Raw genomic sequence first — 15,944 nt, forward strand, 5'->3', positions numbered from 1 at the left:
CTCAACCGCACCCCCCCCCACCTAAGGTCACCAACTTACAAGGTACAGAGTTCCCCTCCCATACCACTTCTGATAATTCCCACCATCTCAGGACACTTTCCCCCCGCTATCCTCAATAAAGCATAAGCCAAACATGCCCCCCTAGCCAGCCAGCCAACTAACAAGATCCTTGCAGAAATTCATCCTCCACCACAACATTGACCTTTGGCCAGAGCATACCTAGCTGGAACCAATGCAATTTTACAGTCATTGCCTTTCCATTGTAATAAAAAACAAAAAAACAGCCAATTTGATTCAAGAAACGGTTTAAAATATAATTTTATGGTCACTACAAGAGCCAAAGGAACACTTCTGCACAATTTTTCTCTCCTCTCTTCAGAGGTATTGTGACTGAAACATGATTGCAATGATACAGTAATCTAACAACCAAGCACACAGCAATATACAGTGAATAATGAATCACTGTGGGTGGGGAAGCTTTATAAACTAACCTGGTTGACACACCTACACTTTATCATCTTTGATGCAAGGTATCAGCTACAAGAATTCTGTTCAAAGTTAAAAAGACAGAGGAGAGAGGGAACCAAATCAACAGCAGCGTAACAACTCCTACCCCAACCCGAGACAGGTGGGAAATGGTTATGTACTGTTGTTTTATTAAGTAGGATGTTAAAGTGAAAAAATACAAAGTGGCAAGACATACAAGAAATGTTCAGCATTTCAAAATTTGGGGTTTTAAGCATATTTACCCAACTTTTTAACATTTACAGATTCAAGATCTTAAATAGAAAGATCGTTCAATGTATTTTATAGCATTAGCACAAAATCTAAATATAGTCTTGCACCATAGTTAAGATTATTCTGTACAATGCATTGCTTAGGGAGCGTAGTAGTTTTTCATAGATGAAGGCAAACACTCAAATAAACAATAATTATGTGAAAATAAAAATCAGGAGATACCAACGAAAAGTGCTATGAGTAAGGGCTTGGGGCATGATGTAAATGAGAACAATACTCAAAATGTCACCTGCCTTTGCCAAGCTAAAAATCAACAGCCCCTTTAACAAAGTACTTCAGCACAGTGCTTCCAGACCTGGGGATTTATCATCATGTAGTGCAACTGTCTTCATAAAGTGGCAGAAGTCAAATATACAACTTTACACAGGAAACAGTTTCCAGTTTTATACTAATCCCCCAATGTAAGCAGAAAGCTAACATGCCAGTAATAGTATATACAGATTTATTAATAAAATCATTAACATTAATAGTATATTATCACACACAGTGCGTGTTCGTTGCCCAGCAGTTGCTCATCCTTCAGTGAAAGCAGGATACCTGCCCAAACCATCTTATCCAAATGTCCATCCTGACAGCAAATAGATTCCTGCATTTCAAATGAGCTGGCACGTTCACGTCTCTGTGGGACAAACATTTCGGTCTTTGCAGCAGAAATAATGGACGACAACACCATTGGGATAACGGGCAAACGCACTAGAGAAAGAGAAACAATGTCAAATAACCACTCTGAAGAGAAAACATTAAAAAAATTACAAATGGGAACAAGCTAATTACGCAAGATATTTATTTATCTAAAGGGGGGCATGATATAAATTGAAAATCAAAGAGTGAAATATTTAATTGATCACGAGATGAGCCAGCCTAACCTGGTATTTTTATGTTGCTGTTTTATCCTCTTCACCACATTATTTTCTTACCATTATTGCTCATGCTTCAGCACCAGGTATTCAGTGGGAAGGTGTAGAGCTGTTACAGTGCATTCAGAAAGTTTTCAGACCCCTTTACTTTTTCCACATTTTGTTATGTTACAGCCTTACTATAAAATGGATTAAATTCCTTTTTTTTAAATCATCAATCTACACACAATGCCCCAGAATGAAGAAGCGAAAACAGTGGCCTAGAAATTTTTGCAAAGTGATTAAGAATCAGAATCAGACTTTATTCGCCAAATATGTTTTGCGCTCCGTGTCGAGGCGTTCAGGTCCTGTATCGGGGGGTTGTCAGCTTTACATAATATCACATTTACATAAGTATTCAGACCGTTTGCTATGACACTCAAAATTGAGCTTGTTCATCCTGTTTCCATTGATTATCCTTGAGATGTTTCTACAACTTGATTGGAGTCCACCAGTGGTAAATTAAATTGATTGGACATGATGTGGAAAGGCACACACCTGTCTATATAAGGTCCCACAGTTGTCAGAGCAAAAACCAAGCCATGGAGACGAAGGAATTGTCTGTAGACCTCCGAGACAGGATTGTGTCAAGACACAGATCTGAGGAAGGGTATAAAACAATTTCTGCAGCATTGCAAGTCCCGAAGAGCACAGTGGCCTCCGTCATTCTTAAATGGAATAACTTTGGAACTACAAGGACTCTTCATAGAGCTGGCTGCCCGGCCAAACTGAGCAATCGGGGCAGAAGGGCCTTGGTCAGGGAGGTGACCAAGAACCGGATGATCACTCGGAAAGAACTCCAGAGTTCCCCTGTAGAGATGAGAGAACCTTCCAGAAGGACAACTATATCTGCAGCACTCCATCAATCAGGCCTTTATGGTCGAGTGGCCAGACGGAAGCCACTCCTCAGTAAAAAGCACATGCGCTTGGAGTTTGCCAAAAGGCATGAGAAACAAGATTCTCTGGTCTGATTAAACCAAGATTGAACTCTTTGACCTGAATGCCAAGCAACACGTCTGGAGGAAATCAGGCACTGCTTATCACCTGGCCAATACCATACCTACGGTGAAGCATGGTGGTGGCAGCATCATGCTGTGGGGATGTTTTTCAGTGGCAGGAACTGACAGGATCGAGGGAAAGATGAACGGAGCAAAGTACAGAGAGATCCTTGATGAAAACCTGCTCCAGAGCGTTCTGGACATCGGACTGGGGCATAGGTTCACCTTCCAACAGGACAACTACCCTAAGCACACAGCCAAGACAACACAGGAGTGGCTTTGTGACAAGTCTGTGAATGTGCCAGAGTGGCCCAGCCAGAGCCCGGACTTGAACTCGATGGAACATCTCTGGAGGGACCTGAAAATAGCTGTGCATCGACACTCCCCATCCAACCTGACAGAGCTTGAGAGGATCTGCAGAGAAGAATTGGAGAAATTACCCAAATACAGGTGTGCCAGGCTTGCAGCGTCATACCCAAGAAGACTTGAGGCTGTAATCGCTGCCAAAGATGCCTCAACAAAGTACTGAGTAAAGGGTCTGAATACTTATGTAAATGTGATATTTCAGTTAATTCTCTTTAATTACATTGCAAACATTTCTAAACACCTGTTTTCGCTTTTGTGTGTAGATTGATGATAAAAAAAACAATTGAATCCATTATAGAATAAGGCTGTAACGTAACAAAATGTGGAAAAAGTGAAGGGGTCTGAATACTTTCTGAATGCACTGTAACAGCTCTACACCTTCCCACTGAATACCTGGTGCTGAAGCATGAGCAATAATGGTAAGAAAATAATGTGGTGAAGAGGATAAAACAGCAACATAAATATACCAGATGTGCCTGAAATAACTGTGCATTGCATCCCCTGCTCACCTTCCACAGTAAGGGCACTTGATTGCAGTACAGGTACAATAATAACAGAATATTTTGACCAAAGTTTCTGCCTCTCTGATCATCTAAAGTTCCATTACCTTGCCATCCTTATTCTTTATCCTTACTGGAACATGCCAGTCAATACAATACAATACAATGGTTTATTTGTCACATTGCACAAAAAGTGCAAGTGAAATGATACGTCAGCAGCGATACAATGATAAAGGGCACAAACACACACAAAAACACAATAATTTTTTAACATAAACATCCACCACAGCATTCATCACTGTGGTGGAAGGCACACAATTTGGCCAGTCCTCCTCCATTTCCCCCCGTGGTCGGGACCTCGGCAGTCTTGCAGTCTTGCGACTTCTGCAGTCTTGAACTCTGATCAGCTGGCTTTAAACAACTCCCACGTGTCTGAGAAGAGGCATCCAATAACTACTCCCAATTTACTCTCCACAGCTTCTGCTTAATAATGTTGTCACCTCCTTTACCGTGGTACCTTCCCTCATGAAATCCAATCCTTGAAACACAACACCTGATCATTGTTTGTGTAAGAAAGAACTGCAGATGCTGGTTTAAATCAAAGGTAGACACAAAATGCTGGAGTGACTCAGCGGGACAGGCAGCATCTCAGGATAGAAGGAATGTGTGATGTTTCAGGTCCCAAACTTCCATCTTATCATTTCTTCAAATGAGAGAAATAAGATGACATTCTGCAGTTCAATAAATCAGAAGATTGACCAGGGGAGACTTTAGGTGGACATTTTGCATAAGCAGCCTGCAAAGAGCTGCTGCGACCACTGTTCTACCCATGCTAATGTGCAAATTCATCTTTGCCTATCTCCCATGTTCATTGCCAGACATCAATTTCCAGTCAACAGATACTTTCATTTTAAGATGCATATACTTCACAGCCTCACTCCTCATCACTCCAACCTCCCAAATCATCACCACCACACCCTGCCACTCCTCAATCCCCATCAACCTACCCTCAAGACATCTATTATTCCATGATTCTTGCCTCTTGCAGATCTCCAATCCACCATTAGTACAGGACCACCACCAATTTTCCAGCAACTGGTAGTCCGGTACCTCCTTTAATCTGGACAGAATTACAAGTGTACTTTAAATCCCCCCTGGATGTCCCGTTGAAAATGTGGAGCCTGGGCCAAGTGAGGCGGCCAATCTTGACCTCGTTGTTACTCCCGCGGCCAATCGGCAGGATGAATTTGCCCCTTGCGGCCAGGGCTCTGGAACGCCAGCCTGACCGGAGTTGGCAGATCCGTTCCCAAAGGCAATTTCTGAGGCCGACGTGGGCCTGTATCGCCCCCTGTTCGACTCCTCTTGGAGGCCGTGACGTCTGGCAAAACAGATAATTCAACAAGGCTCTGGAACCAAGGGTGCTGGAAAATCGATGGTGGACCTGTACTTATGTACTTAGATACAGGGTAAAAGGAATAATGTTAAGTGCAAGATAAAGTCCAGTAAAGTCCAATATAAAGATAGTTTGTCTCCAATGTGGTTGATGATAGGTCAGAACCATTCTCAAGTTGGTGATAGATGGTCCAGTTGCCTGATGGCAGCTGGGAAGAAACTGTCCCTGAATCTGGAGGTATGCGTTTTCACACTTAAGTTTCTTTTGCCTGACGGGAGAGGGGAGTGCTTCCGATGCCAAGCGGAGGCCAGACTGTCCGTTTGCAGATTGTCAGGGTTATTTGCCTGAATACATTTGGGTCAGCTTAGAAATAAATTCCCAATGTATTTTATACCATCATCCAAATCATTATTGGATGCCCTATCTTTTCTTTAATCTTATAATATTTATTGGCTTGTAATTTCCTTGTAGGTTTTACATATGGAATGAACATGGTATTAGAGCCGCAAAGAATGTAAAAATGTCCGTGTTTTTGTCAAATTGCTTCACATTTGTTGGCTGTGTTTCCCTCAACCTCGAAGATAGACAAAAAATGCTGGAGTAACTCCGTGGGACGGGCAGCATCTCAGGAGAGAAGGAATGGGTGGTGTTTCAGGTCAAGAACCTTCTTCAGACTTTCCCTCAACCTCAATGGGTTCCTGAACAAAGAGGAGCAGCTGTAGTCATCACCTACTCGGAACACAAATCAGGCTGGATTTTTTTTTGACCAATGTTCCCTGGGACAGGAGGGCAAGTGCTTTGCTTTGTAAGGGAGCAGCCTGAGGCCCACACTCGCCATTGCAAAAGTGAGCAGTGTGCTGGCAGGCAAGGGGGAATGCCCCATGACTCAGTGAGGTGCTGGTAAGAGGACACACGCAGCTCCAACTTGGCCAGATTTCCGGAGCCATGGTTGCAGGGGGATAATTATTTTAAATCAAACAATGCAAATTATGCAAAAGTACTTTGATCGGAACTTGGGACAAAGCCTTTCACATCTGGACAATCTTGGTATTATCTGGATGCTTGCTCATGCTTCAAGCCCGAATTCGCACTCAGTCAGTGTCTCTGCAGGAGGCCATGTTTCCAAAACTTAAAAAACTTAAATACAGAAACCTGTCGAGGATGAGAGGCATGGACAAGTGAGGGCCAAATCGATAGCACTGGAGACCATTCAGTTGGCTAGACAAAGTTACCCATACTAATTCTACCTTCCAGCTTGTGGTCAACAGTCATGCAGATCTCAGGTTTTCCACCACTGTTTAAATCTGATGTTGATATCTGTTTCCACCATCCTTTCAAGCAGCGAGTTCCAGATCACTGTCTGGGTGAAAAAAATTTTCATCATCTCCCCTTAATTCTGGCTGCCATTGGTTAATCTATTCTACCAGGTCCGCCACACCGATAAGGAATTGCCTCCTTCCTTTTAATGTAGCCACCCCCACATTCCAATAATTTTGTATATACTTCAATTGAGTAAAACTTTGCACGCCTCGATTCCATGAAAAATCCTTGGTTAATCCAATGTGTCCTGACAGATGTAATTTTCCAGTCCTGGCAACATTCTTGTAAATCTCTCTGCAACCTCTCCAGTGGATTATGGTACCAAATAAGACACACTCTTCCTTGGTCATCCTCTTTCTCTAAGTTCTCATCAAACCTCTTCGGATTTCCTTTGCCAATTTTTTAATTCCTTATTTTTCCTTTCAATTTCAATTTTTTTCTGGATTTTCTACAATATTAAACTACCAGGTGCCCGACAAGCTTTATTTTTGTTACCTTACCCGCATCACCTAGGAGGCTTTATATGACAGCTCCATAACAGTTCCTTTGTGGAATTCCTTGAATGCTTTCTAATGCTCTGAAATTGATTTACACTTAAGTTTTTACATATACTTTTGCTAATTTACTTGTAAAATTGGCATTCCTTGAACTTCAAACCTTTCCTCTGAATTTATCTGTGCAATACCTGGATTTTAATCTTAGAAAGGAGTAGACACAATGGAGAGTTTTTGTACGTTAAAATCTCATCCGATTCTAATCCGATCATTTTAATTGACTGCTCTGGTTCCTGATTCATCGCCCCCAGTCTTAACCATCGGTGTCTCATTCATTCTGATTAAAAGGGGACAAGGCTCACGTGAAAACCCATGTTACTACTATTGGTAGATATTCCCAGATCAACTGGATACATAATAAAAAGTATTATTTGTTGAGAAGGATCTCGAGATTTCAAGCTCAACTTGACTAAATTAGGACGTCAGTCTTTAATAAATACTAAACCGTTCAATGCGGAATAGAGTGACCAAACCTGTTTCCGATTTTCTTCTTGCAGACACGACAGATTTTCTCTTCAGTAATGATACATTTCACCTCCTGATGGTAAATCCTCTGCTCTTGGATCTGTCAGATAATGAAGCTTAGAATTTGCATTTATACGTCATCTTTCACGATGCAAAGGTAGACCAGCATGGATAACAAACAATGAAAATCATTTCAGATACATTTGCAAAGCAGACATCAGTTTTCTGTATAAGAAGGTCCATGTATAACAATTGCAATCTAACATAATATTTTCACTATGATAAGATATTAGAACAGAGAGCAGGAAATCTCTATATTTTTAAAAAACCCATCATGAATTCTTTTGTGCATCTACCCAGTGGGCAAGTTTGGTTTACTATCATATCTAAAGCTTCAGTCCTCCCTTAATAGTGCAGAGATACCAGCATCTCACCTGTAGATTAGCTTCAAATTTAATTTCTTCATCACTGGTACAAATGTTAACATTTACTTAAGCTCTAAATCAGTTTGACTTGCATGGCTAAACTGAGATTGCAAAGCAAAGGCTGAAGCCGTGAACATCTGCTTATCTCATATTCATGGAGTCCAGTGTGCCACATACAATTCAGTGATGTTTTAACACGGGCTAAGTACGATGGACCTGCTTCAGGTTAACCTGGCAACTGAAATTAACGACTGTGGACAAACGAGCAAATACAAGCCTGGCTAGCTCAGTCGGTAGAGCATGAGACTCTTAATCTCAGAGTCGTGGGTTCAAGTCCACAGTGCTTCGTTTTAAGGTGGCACAACGGTAGAGTTGCTGCTTTACAGCACCAGACACCAAGGTTCTATCCTGACTACGGGTGCTGCCCGTATGGAGTTTGTATGTTTTCCCTATGAACACTTGGGTTTTCACCAGGTGCTCCAGTTTCCTCCCACACTCCAAAGTCATACAAGTTTGTAGGTTGTGTAGGAAGGAACTGCAGGCGCTGGTTTACACCAAAGATAATGCTGAAGTAACTTAGTGGGCCAGGCAGCATCTCTGGAGAAAAGGAATAGGTGACATTTTGGGTTGAGACCCTTCCTCAGACCTACAGGTTTGTAGATTAATTGGCTTTGGTAAGTTGTGAAATTGTCCCAAGTATGTGTCGCTGGTCGACACGGATTCGGTGGGCCGAAGGGGCTGTGTCCATGCTGTATGTCTAATGTACAAGGTAAATGCACTTAAATAAAGCAAGAACATTAATTGGCACAGCAGCTGCATATGCTGGAACTAGACCCTATAGACAAAGGCAATATCTCACATTGTGGAGTACAAAGGCAAATAAATACATGATGGATCTTTGGCCCAAACATTATGGAGGGCACTGTGGTTGGCTCAATTGCAATCATGTATAGTTTTTCTGCTGGCTGGTTAGCATGCATTAAAAGCTTTTCACTGTACCTCTGTACACGTGACAATAAACTAAACTCACTACAATTACAATATACATTGTATACAATATACAATAGAAATATAAAATGGAAAGCGATGCAGCAGCTGAAAGAAGTAATTTTATCAATGGGATTTTAAATAGTCCGAGGAAATGGGAAGCACTTTGATTGGTTAGGATGCTACATATTGATTCTGGATATGGTATATCTAGATTCTAGAAGCAATACATTTTAATAACTTGCACTCAGATGTAATGACTTACACGAAGGAATTCTGCATGAAGAAGACTTTTCTTAATTTGATTCGAGCGTCGCCTCTGAGCATTTCCTTCAAGCACATTCTCCAGAAATACCTGAATCTCTCGGATTTGTGTGTTGGCAGGAAGCAGATTCAAAGCCTATGTAAAGGGAACATTACAGAAAGAATCAAAACTCTCCTTCATGTAAACAGTGTGAAATGTCAGTCTACGACTATAACCAAATCCAAAACTCAACTTCGGTGTAATCCCCAATCTACTATACAGCAAATAGCCACATTATAATCAGAAGCACTGATATTGAAACGTTACAGAGCTTCAAAGCTTCCCCTTACTGATGAATGCTGCTTTTAATTGGAAAAATCTTTGAATGGTGCAAACTAATGGAGGAATCTTGGACCAGAGGCTGCACTGTTTGGTCAGCCTACTATAGGGAAGGTGCCATTAAGCTGGAAAGGATGTAGAGAAGATTCATGAAGATGTTGCCAAGACTCAAAGGCCTGAGCTATAGGGAGAGGTTGGGCAGGATAGGGCTCTATTCCATGGAGTGCAGAGGGCTGTGGGGTGAATAAAACCCAAGTAAAATTAGGTCACATTGTTAAAAAGAATGGGAATCCTGAACGGCAAATAGGAACAGAGACAGTGTGAACATTCACATATAACACAGGGAGGAGCAGTGTGGTAAATACATGTAAATGGTTGACTTACCCATAACAAATTTTATCCGGTAATCAGGAAAGCCGCAATGAGCCAAACTGATGGAATAAATGTTCAAATTGGACAACTCCAATGTGCGGGAGTCAAGCAAGTGAAAGAGCAAGGCAGGACGGGACACTCCGGGAGGGAAGGCCACTCCAGCGCTCGTGGTGAACGAGGAGTGGCGACTGTTGCGCGCGGGCTGAGCCTGTTGACTGGGCCTGGGCTGGAGCTGAGCCTGGAGCTGGAGTAAGGGCAGAACCCGGGGCTTGGGATGGGGCCGTGACCAAGGCCGAAAAAGAAGCCACCAGTGGAACAGGGACGGTGAAGTCGGAACCTGCACTAGAGCCCAGGTGGCGGCCGAGCTGACGGCTGGTGGCTGCCCCTGGAACCAAGGATGAGCCTGGGTCTACAGCCAGGGCCGGGTCGAGTACGAGAACCAGGCCCAGTTCCAGGCTCTACGACCTGGGTAATTCCTGGGGCAGAGAATGGGAGTGAGGGGAGGAGGATGAAGGAAATGAGGAGGGAGATGGGGTGAGGAGTGGGGTGGTAGCGGGAGATGGGGGTGAGGGGAGGAGGATCCCTATCTAACCTCACACTGTCCCACCCTCTCTCCCCCCCGCTAACTCTCTTCTCCCCTCCCCCTCCACTCCCCTCCCTCTCTACCCCCATCCCCCTCCCTCTCTGCCCCCATCCCCCTCCCTCTCTACTCCCCCTCCCTCTCTAGGGATTGAAGAGGGAGGGTGAAGAGGAGGAGGAGGGATTGCTGGGGGATGAGCAGAAATGAGCTGCGCCTCTGCAGTTGGGGGCTATGCGTGAGTGGTGCAATATTGCGTTGGGGGAACAGGTGAGTGGTGGAATCTTGCGTTGGGGGAGCAGACCCAATGCGTCCGCACTTGGTCTAGTATTTCCTAAATTCTTTACAAAATGGGAGAGAACACGAGGCCCAACAAGTGTTCGTCAGCGCTCAGAGCATCCCCATCAGTCCCTTTCCCCCACTTATCCCTGTAACTTATTTTCTCTCACATACCCAACAACTCATGCTACTCCCTTACGCTGCCTACCCACATCTTGAGACATGGAGGAAATGCACACAACACAGAAAGAATCATTCATGCCCCACTTATTCAGCTCTGGAGGTCAAGGTAAAACCTGGTCACTGGTTCTATGTGGCAGCCGCATTTATTGTTGAACCACTCTGCCACCCAGTTACAAGCTGGTCTGTTGTCTTTGTGTTGTCAGGGTCAAGGACGTCATCAGTTCGTGGAAGGACATGGTTTAACCAGCCAGGGTCCACTGCTGGATGTCATAATTCATATAGTCATTAATGGTTGACTATAAACAAAGTTTTTTTTAAATCTCAGAGTGCTTCTAAGTAGTTAGGAAAGAAAATCATAAGCAGAAGATTAAAAGTTTGTAACTGCAGATTACTTCCACTAGCAGGTTCAGACATTGGAGGAGAATGCAAGTTACTCTTCAACTGGAAAAGTGCAGTCATTTTTTGGGCTGACTTCCAGATGTATTATCCGTGTTTACCTGACATGCCTTTGACATAGCTTCCTGCAATTTATAGCTCTCTTCACTGTCAACCATATGGTTGATTTTTACATTATCTATGGACTTAATCACAGCTCCTACATTCTAGTCTTAATTTCAGATTTATATGATCAAATGTGACAAACCAAGAATTGGATCCTGTGGAATAAGACCCAGCAATCTCTGCTATTTATTATCTGTCAGAACTAGCGGGGCTGTCCCACTTGGGTGACCTAATTGGCGAGTTTAGAAGAGTTTTAAAAAATGACATGTTGAAGACCTCCTTCAACTATGTAGAAGACCTCCTTCGACGATGTTGAAGACGAGATTCGACTAGCTACGACTAACTTCGGGAAAATTGGACACCGAATATCGGAGAGTGAAGACGACCTCCTTCGACCTCCCTTCGACTATGATGAAGACGATTTACGACTACCTTTGACTGCCCTCGATTACCTACGACTAACATGCCGACCTACTACGACTAAACCTTCGAGTAAAAAAAAGTATCGATTTTTTCCATGGCGACCTTTTTCTTTTACTAGCGGGCATTTTTTAACATATTGAAAAAAACGCAGCGACCTAGCTGAGGCCACGAGTACGCGGAGACCACTCTCGAGCATGAAGGAGAGTTACGAAGACCTCGTACGAGCTCAGGTCGACCTTGCTGCGAGTATGAGACGAGGGCAAACTCGCCAGAACTCGCGGATTAGGTTGCCCAAGTGGGACAGGCCCTTTAGTTTGGATGTAACTTGCCATATAACGTGTGTAAGAAAGAACAGCAGATGCTGGTTTAAATCGAAGGTAGACACAAAATGCTGGAGTAACTCAGCGGGACAGGCAGCATCTCTTCAAATAACCCTTGCTTTCCCTCTCTATCCCCTCCCCATTCCAGTTCTCCCACCAGTCTTACCGTCTCCGACTACATTCTATCTTTGTCCCACCCACTCCCCTGACATCAGTCTGAAGAAGGTCTCGACCCGAAACGTCACCCATTTCTTCTCTCCTGAGATGCTGCCTGTCCCGCTGAGTTACTCCAGTATTTTGTGCCTAGTTGCCACATAACCTTGGGCTTGTAGTTTACTAATGCCCCTGTCCCACTTAGGAAACCTGAACGGAAACCTCTGGAGACTTTGCACCACACCCAAAGTTTCCATGCGGTTCCCGGAGGTTTTTGTCATTCTCCCTACCTGCTTCCACTACCTGCAACCTCTGGCAACCACCTGCAACCTCCGGGAACCGCACGGAAACCTTGGGTGGGGCATAAAGTCTCCAGAGGTTTCCGTTCAGGTTTCCTAAGTGGGACAGGGGCATTACCGGTCTAATATTGAATACCATGACAATAGTCCGTATCAACTTCTAAGAAGACTCTATGCGACTCCATACCAATCAATGTGGTCAAAGTGGGATGTGCTAAAAATTAGTTTCAAAATGTTGAGGTAATTGTGTTAAAAAATTCAAAAAGCTAAAAATAAACCAAAGATACTTGTGGGCAGCACAATGGCACAGTTGATAGCGCCGATGTCTCACAACACCCTAAGTGACCCTGGTTCGATCCTGTCCTCGGGTGCTGTCGGTGTGGAGTTTGCACATTCTCCCGGTGACTGTGCGGGTTACATCCAGTTGTTCCGGTTTCCCCTCACATCCCAAAGATTGGTAGGTTAATTGGCCTCTGTAAATTGCCGCTAGTGTGTTGGGAGTGGATGAGAAAGTGGGATAACATAGGACTAGTCTGAAGGGGTGATCGATGGGTCGGCGTGGGCAGAAGGGCTTTAACATGCTGCCTCTCTAAAGTAATCAACTTGTGCTCCAACTCTTTATGAAGAGCAACCCGTGAAATCTCAGGTGTTCATTGGCAGAGTGATCCATATTTTGCCAAGTGTGAACAAGTGGGTCTATCATTCTATTTGGGAAGCACTGGTATCAAGGACCAGTTGAGTCACAGCTGCAGCACTACATTTCTAAAGAAATCAGAAACCAGTCTGCAGAAGGACCTCGACCTACAACATCAACGTCATCCCCTCCACAGATGCTGCCTACTGCATATGGGGAGATAATCCAGAAATCGGAGGCCCAAAGGGACTTGGGAGTGCTGGTGTAGGGTTCCCAAAATGTTAATACGTCGAATCGGAGGTAAGGGAAGCAAACTCAATGCTTGCATTTATTTCAAGAGGGTTTGAGTACAAAAACACGGATGTAATGCTGAAGCTCTATAAGGCGCTGGTCAGGTCACCTGAGGAACCAAGAGGCTAACTATCAACTACACGTCACATGGTCTGGACTCCCACTAACACATTGCCCAAACCCAGTCTACCTTGCAGTCACACTCGACCGCTGCTTAACATTCAAGGCACATATGGAAAAAAACTAAAGCAAACATGGGCACCCACAACAACATATGGAACAAACTCACCACCACCGAATGGGGTGCCAACCCAACAACAGTACGTACTACATCCTTAATACCCTGCTGCAGAATATGCCTGCCCTGCTTGGGAGAGATCTACACATGCAAAGAAGATCGACTCATCCTTGAATGCCAGCTGCCGTAGCATCACTGGTTGCCTCCGATCTACGGACATAAACAACCTGGCATCGCTCCCCCAGACATCAGGAGAGCTATCGCAAGTAGGACAGAGAGTCTGAAACAACTACAGACGATAGACACCCATTACATAGAAACATAGAAAATAGGTGCAGGAGTAGGCCATTTGGCCCTTCGAGCCTGCAACGCCATTCAATATGATCATGGCTGATCATCCAACTCATTACACAACCATGTGCCCCCTCCTAGCCGGTTAAAATCCCGTATGAGCTTCCTATCCAGCGTCACCCCATTAGAAACATCAGCAACTGAAGCTCGCCTCCAGATGTGGAGGAACAGACTAGCCACTGTCCCTATTTCCACCAAGATGGGCATACCAGCAGCAGAGCGCTTACCACCTGGTTCTGATGAACACTGGCTGAACTGGAGATGCCTCAACCGAATGCGAACCGGGGTCGGGCAGTCAAGGGTGACAATGCACAAATGGGGCTACATCAAGGGTACAACAACCTGTGACTGTGGCACACAGACCCAGACAAGGCAACACCTACTGCAATGCCCATTACTGGATAATCCATGTACTATTGCAGACCTTGCACTTAACACTCAAATAGCGCAACGATGTGTACAGCAGTGGCGAGCCACTATATAGCATAACGGACACGAAAGAAGAAGATGGCCGCATTTGTGAGCAAATGCGGGCACCGTATTTGAGGAAGGATGTGCTGGCTCTGGAGAGGGTCCAGAGATTTACAAGAATGATCACAGTAAAGAGTAGGTTAACATATGACGAGTGTTTGACGGCACTGGGCCTGTACTCATTGAAGTTTAGAAGAATAAGGGTGGACCTCGTTTCCACTAGTGGGAGAGTCTAGGACTGGAGGTCATAGCCTCAGATTTAAAAGACGTTCTTTTAGGAAGGAGATGAGGAGAAATTTCCTTAGGATGAGGGTGGTGAATCTGTGGCATTCTTTGCCACAGAAGGCTGTGGAGGCCAAGTTAGTGGAAAGATTTATGGCCGAGATAGATAGATTCTTGATTAATACAGGTGTCAGAGGTTATGGGGAGAAGGTATGAAAATGTGGTTAGGAGGGAGAGATAAATCATCTATGATTGAATGGTGTAGTAGTCTTGATGGACCGAATGGCCTAATTCTGCTCCTATCACTAAAGATCTTATGATCTACTGACTGCGTTCCTCTGGGTGTTTGTTTTACAGAACAGTGTAACACAACCCTACCAGTACCTTTGTCGTGTCCAGTTTGTTATGGTGTAGTTCCAGCACTCGCAGTGCAGCCTGTAGGTTTGCCTGTGGCTCTGGTACCTCCAATCGGATTGGTCCCACACAATGAATGTCAGGTGGTGATAGGTACATACGCAATAAAGAAAGGTACACCTGAGTGGAAAAAAGACATTGCTCGAATATCCAGCCTCTGTTCGATGTGTGAACAAGAACTAAATCCAAAAGATCCTCCTACGCACATCTTTCTTGGCACTCCCGTCACCCAGTTCTTCTCCCCTTTTCCACCTCTTCCTTCTGTTGACTATTTGCTTTTACCCCTACACAAGTTTATTTTCTCTTTTTCCCAGTTATGACAAAGGATCTTTGGCTTGAAACATTATTGCTCATTTCTCTTCCCACACACCAGACCTGTGGAGTATTTCCATTATTTTCTGTTTTTATTTTAGTCTACTTGCAAATCTGCATTTTTTTTTTACATTCACCCATTCACTATCTATCTATATCCTTTGTAGAAACACAATGTCTTAATTACGACATGCCCTTCCACCTATTTTCTTATCATTGGCAAATTTGGCAACATTGTGTTCTGTTGTTTCTTAGAGGTTATTAATAGAAATAGTAAACATTTGAGGATCAAGAATTGATCCCTGTGGTACTCCACTATTTCCAGCCTTCCAGGCTGAAAAGGACCTATGGATTCCAATTCTATTTTTCTACGTGAGAGCCAGTTTTCAGGCATGTTAACACTTCCGCCAATATCATTACATTCTTAATTTATGTTCCTGCCTCTTGCATGGCACCTTGTCAAATGCCTTTTGTAAATCAAACAACACCACATCTACTGGTTTCCCTCTATCAACTCTCCTTGCAACATCCTCAGACTTCAAGCAAATTTGTGAAACTGATTCACCTTTCATAAAACCACTTGACCAGATTTGATGATATTCATCTTTTCTAAATGGTT

At 43.8% G+C, this 15,944-nt stretch overlaps 1 protein-coding gene across 1 annotated transcript in view; it reads right to left on the reverse strand.

Moving 5' to 3' along the window:
* Window positions 1-288: 288 nt before the first annotated feature.
* Window positions 289-15,944, reverse strand: part of vps39 (VPS39 subunit of HOPS complex) — an 83,294-nt gene continuing 67,638 nt past the window's right edge. The window contains exons 22-25 of the mRNA XM_055640929.1: window positions 14,984-15,133; window positions 8,968-9,102; window positions 7,299-7,390; window positions 289-1,491 (exon numbers count right to left, since the gene is read on the reverse strand). Of these exons, the coding sequence (XP_055496904.1) occupies window positions 1,410-1,491; window positions 7,299-7,390; window positions 8,968-9,102; window positions 14,984-15,133 (459 nt within the window). The 3' untranslated portion in view covers window positions 289-1,409. The remainder of the gene's footprint in view (window positions 1,492-7,298; window positions 7,391-8,967; window positions 9,103-14,983; window positions 15,134-15,944) is intronic.

This window comes from Leucoraja erinacea, chromosome 9 (genome assembly GCF_028641065.1).
Source record: "Leucoraja erinacea ecotype New England chromosome 9, Leri_hhj_1, whole genome shotgun sequence".
NCBI classification, from domain to species: domain Eukaryota; kingdom Metazoa; phylum Chordata; class Chondrichthyes; order Rajiformes; family Rajidae; genus Leucoraja; species Leucoraja erinaceus.